General features: G+C 45.9%; 1 protein-coding gene across 1 annotated transcript; it reads right to left on the bottom strand.

Annotated features, from left to right (window-relative positions):
* Positions 1–315: 315 nt before the first annotated feature.
* Positions 316–4,348, bottom strand: LOC123061295 (uncharacterized). Its single transcript, XM_044484359.1, has 3 exons — positions 3,861–4,348; positions 2,088–3,127; positions 316–1,625 (listed from the first exon to the last, which is right to left on the bottom strand). Exons 1-3 carry the CDS (start codon positions 4,067–4,069, stop codon positions 595–597), a joined length of 2,280 nt encoding a protein of 759 aa, XP_044340294.1. The 5' UTR covers positions 4,070–4,348; the 3' UTR covers positions 316–594.
* Positions 4,349–4,890: the final 542 nt, after the last annotated feature.

Raw genomic sequence — 4,890 nt, forward strand, 5'->3', positions numbered from 1 at the left:
GAGTTGGAGATGTGCTCCAATGTGCGGCCTCCAAGGGGTGTGATGAGAAGTTGTAGTTCGGCCTCGGCAGCCGCCTCCTCTCCGACATATGGGACACTGTTTGTGGTAGCCGCGATCCAACCTACGTTTTCGGCACCGCCTTGGTTTTACCACGAGGACTTGCTCTCTCTCATCCCTCGATGAGGTCGCCCATGGGCAGCTACCGGAGTTCGTCGTAGCAGAACAATTTGCTTAGCACAAATGGAATTTCTTGAGATTTAAATTTGAAACTTGACTGGTGTTTTCTCCACCAATCTAAACCAAGTTACTGACAGGTTTTCTATCAGCGAAGAGAAATACTATTTCCTTCCCTCCTTAACACCATCAGCGCAAAATTACTGATGCTGCTTATTTCCTTCCACCATGGAAATCTCACCCAACACTCACGGTGGGTAAGTAACAATTGCCTACTGCACTTATGGATTACAAGCACATAATAGTCATATAAACATGCCAGGTATCAAGCTTTAAAAAATTATGGTGACTAATGTACATGAAAAGCTAGAAATTGTATGATCGGAGGCTCTCTTTAATTCGAAGTCCTGGCAGAGCACCTCAGCTAGTGTTTTCTGATCTCACTTGAAAGCTTAATGCTTCATTGATCCTACTGAAAACAAGTCGAACCGGGATGCACGCGATAGTTGGCCCGCCAATTTTCCGAACTACAGTATTTCTCTTTGTGCTTTCTCTGCGGCTGCTGCCAAAAGATGAGAGCCTGCGCATTTTCCTTGGTGAAGATGCTGATTTCTTGGTATGTGGCCGCCAGGACTTATCCATATCATGCTCCGAGACCTTTTTACGGCCACCAAGTTTTGATTTAGATGAATGTGACGATCTTGGCTGGCGCGGTTCTGCAACTTCGCTCCTCTTTAGCAAGTGGGTAGGACTGTTCTTTGCCAGATGGTGATTATCTCTACTTTCCACAGGACAACTATCATCCAAAACAACAACAGGTACAGGAAACCCCATAACAGGTTTACGGTTCCATTTACTTGTCAGAGAAACAAGAGGTGCACGGTGGCCCTTGTAGGTTCCTTCGACTGCCAACTCAACATCATAAAGTTTATAGTCTGCTTGTACACTCTTCATTGGCTTTACCACATGGCATCTTGTAGATTTCATATCAGGTTTCTGCTCAGGCAGTATTACTTTAAGCGGTGACCCATAATATGGGGATGCTGCCCCAACCTTTTCAGAGTGTGAATGGTTGCTTAGAGTTTCAAATGACTCATCATGCTCGGGTCCGCTTTCATAATATTGTTGCCCCATAATGCCAGCACCATCATCTGGAGGAACCAGCACAAATTTCATGCTACTCCCAGGATCACTAGTACTTCCGACTCGTGCATCCAACCCAGTAACATCTTCATCTTGTTCCTTGCATTTTATTGTCCTTCCATATTGTTCCACGATCAAACTTTCATCCATGTTGCAGCTTACTGGAGTTACCTGTATGTTTTTCTTCTTGGAACTTGTATTATCACGAAGTAAGGGTATGTGTTCTCTGCTATAGTCAGTAATTTGTGTCTTGCCTTTTAAGGTCTCATCCTTTACAGATGCACACGATCCATGTGTGTGCAAATGGCCTGATAAAAGATCAATTGAGAAGCATTAAGCAGTGCTTTGGTTCTGTGATAGTTCAGATAGTGAAAAACTGAACAGATATTCACCATTTGCAACATAATCAGTAACTTCCATAAGAATAAGAGATTGGAATAAAGAATGTGCATACTTAACTAATTGTGATAAACCCCAAAGCTATATTGTAGAAATATGAAAGATCAGGCTGGTAAAGGAAACATGCCAATGTGTACAGGATTCACCGCTAACACATGGTCGACTTGATCACAAAGCATGGAGCAGCTTATAATAACAAAACCTGGTGTGGTAAAACCCCTATTTCAAAAGTTGCTCAAAGAGTATTACAACCAAACGCATAACTTCTTCCGTATCTAATTACCCGCTATATGATGGTCATCATCTTGAACACAGTGCTTAAATGTATAGCAGCTGAAAGTGGAATTAAGGAAGCGGTACTATCTGTTTACCTTCTGCTGTGACATCATCCTCCATAGTACGGTGAGCATCAAGAAACTCATCGTCATCAGAGCAGCCATCACTAAGAAACCCAGTCCCGTCCAAGACTTCAGCTTCCTTTAGTTTAGAAGCTTTGGTAGAACCACTGTGACTAGTACATAAGGCATCTGCTGAAGTCTCCACACTTGAAGTGCCCGAGCTGTAAGAACAATTTAAATTTCCTGGCAAAGAAAATCCCCCCCAATTTGATTCGAACACGTTCGACAGTTTGTGTCCAGGGGACTGGACAGAAGACTGTCCTGAAGCGTCCCAATATGTTGGAACTTTCACTGCTGAATCTTTACATAACTTTGACAAAGGACGTCGCTTATCTTTCTTTCTTGAATTTTCATAAGCTTGACCAATATTGGAGCGTTTCCTTTTTGTCAATGAATGAGACTGATTATTCTTGTTTATTCCATTTGTGCTAGGCAACTCATAGCCAAAGCTTGGCCCACTTTCAAGATAAGGTAAATCATGATACCCATTTGAAAAAGAACCAGCACTTGACTTCTGTTTGGGGGTCCTGTTTGATCCAATAAGGTCTCTCATACGCCGGAATCCTTTAACTGTGTCGTCCTCAAATTTGTTTGATGCCTTCCGTTTCTTCCTTGAAGATGAAGCATACCTAGTACTTGAAGAGGATATATTTTGTGGCACCTTGAAAAATGTTGACCCTTCAGATAAACCTTGAGCTGAGTTTTCTTCAATATCATACAGACCCCTTTCTACGCGAGAAGATATTCTGCTGGCTCCACCTATGTTTCTAGAATTTGCAGAATACCTGTTCTCAGATGCACACATAGCATCGTCCATCTCATCTTCGTCTGGAAAGCGAGATCTTTCTATTTCAAGGGCGTGCATAATAGCATCCTCCCTGCGAACATACTTTCCTTCATTGTAGGTCCTCTTTTGCTGGCGAGCCAAAATTTTCGCTTTTTCTATACACTCTTCATACTCACCACACCGGAATGCCTTCACGCGCTTAGATTTCTCGAGATTATACCAGTCACTATGATGAAGTAAAAGAGAACAAGATAAAAAATCAGACTTAAGATACATCAACATGAAAAACATAATAATCTATGCGAATTAGCAAAAGGGAATTATAAGTGCAAAATAAATGAGTCAAAACTAGAAAAACAAAACCTAAAACGAAGCAATGTACAGAGTAAAGATGCAATGGAAGTGAATAAACATAAGAAACCACCAGTTCATCCAGGCAAGAAATGTTATCATAAACTAAGCTTGACAAGAGGAGGAGGGGGGGGGGGGGGCGGGGGGGGGGGGGATCACAGGCTTAGCATGAGCATATGTTCAGATATAAATCATAGCCTTTGCACAAGTCAGCATAACAACTAAACCCAGATCTTGATGCGTGGCACTTTTCTTCCTAGCATACAGAGGGGATGCAATATGTATGACACCTAATTGATCCTTCTAATGCCTTGCAAGATTTTTGCAATAGAAAAATAGATAGTGCAAGGATGTACCTAGTTTTCACCATTTCCAAGTCTGAGAGAGGTACTATACATACTAATACTACTCTATGGGTAGAAAGAACAGCAGACGGTGTCAATCGGCATCGTTTGCTGTAGTGCAAAATATGGATGGCATCATCAGGAGAAAAGAAAATTATGCCGTGGTAGAAACCACAGCAAGGATTATCCGAACAGATCGAATCTACGCATGCATAAGCACAAGAAAGAAACAGAGAAGCAATTAGGAAGAGTGGTTGTACGGACATGCTGCCGTCCGGGCGGCCGAGGAGCTTGATGGGTGTGCCTGCAGAGCGCGGTGGAACCACGCAGTTCTCGGGTAACTCGTCCTGGCCAAGGATCCGACCGGGCCACCAGGATCCGTTGCGGCGGCGCACCCAGACTAGCGCACCCACCTCCGCGTCCGCCCCCGTCACGCCGGCGGGGAACTCCTCCTCTCCACCGACGCTTCCCATCCCGGAACCGCCGCCGCCCTCACCGGGTCACGACCATGAGCTGCCCCTCCGCTCAAGACAAAAATTGATCAAGCCAAGAACGACTTTCTTGTCTAGGAACGCGAGGAGGGAGGCAGATGAAACCAGCAAAGGAGCGAAGGCAGCGCTCAGCGAGCGCGAGCGGCGGTGGCGGCGGTGTACTGTTCCGTGGAGATGGGAGGTCTCCGTGCTATGGAGAAGCAGAAGGGGGAGGCGGAAGGGGGAGGTGGGGTCTCCCCGTCTGGGGAAGAGGAAGAAGGGGTAGGGGGTGGGACAGAGATCCAGTGCCTTGCCCATAGCAAGGCACGGCATAACTGGCGGCCCAGTCAGCCGTTGGATCAAGGAGACGGTTCAGATCGAACGAACACTGTAGATGGGGTACTGTAGACCGAACACTGTAGAACTGTCACTGTTCATGCAGATCTGGCCGTTGATTCTGGCTCGGACGATGCGGAGAGGGGAGCCAGTCACCATATTGTTCATCGGTGCCTTGCTCACAGCAAGACATTGGATCTCATTCCAGGGGGGTTGGGGGTTACGTGTACCGCGGCCTGAACGTGGATTGGGCTATTTCCTTGCTCGGGCTGCGGAGTCGGCCTCTCATAACCGCAACGAGACCATATTAGGCTTTGTATAATGGTGGGTGCTTAGAGCATCTCCACTAGCCCCCCAAGACGCCTTCCCAGACCATTTTTTGGGCGTCGGCGGACAAAAAACGTCCCACTCATTTCCTCAGGTCCTTATTTTTCGCCGGATTCGAGCAAAAATAGCCCCGGCAACCTCAAGCCACACCCAGCCCATCG

This window comes from Triticum aestivum, chromosome 3A, assembly GCF_018294505.1.
Source record: "Triticum aestivum cultivar Chinese Spring chromosome 3A, IWGSC CS RefSeq v2.1, whole genome shotgun sequence".
In the NCBI taxonomy this organism is placed as follows: Eukaryota; Viridiplantae; Streptophyta; class Magnoliopsida; order Poales; family Poaceae; genus Triticum; species Triticum aestivum.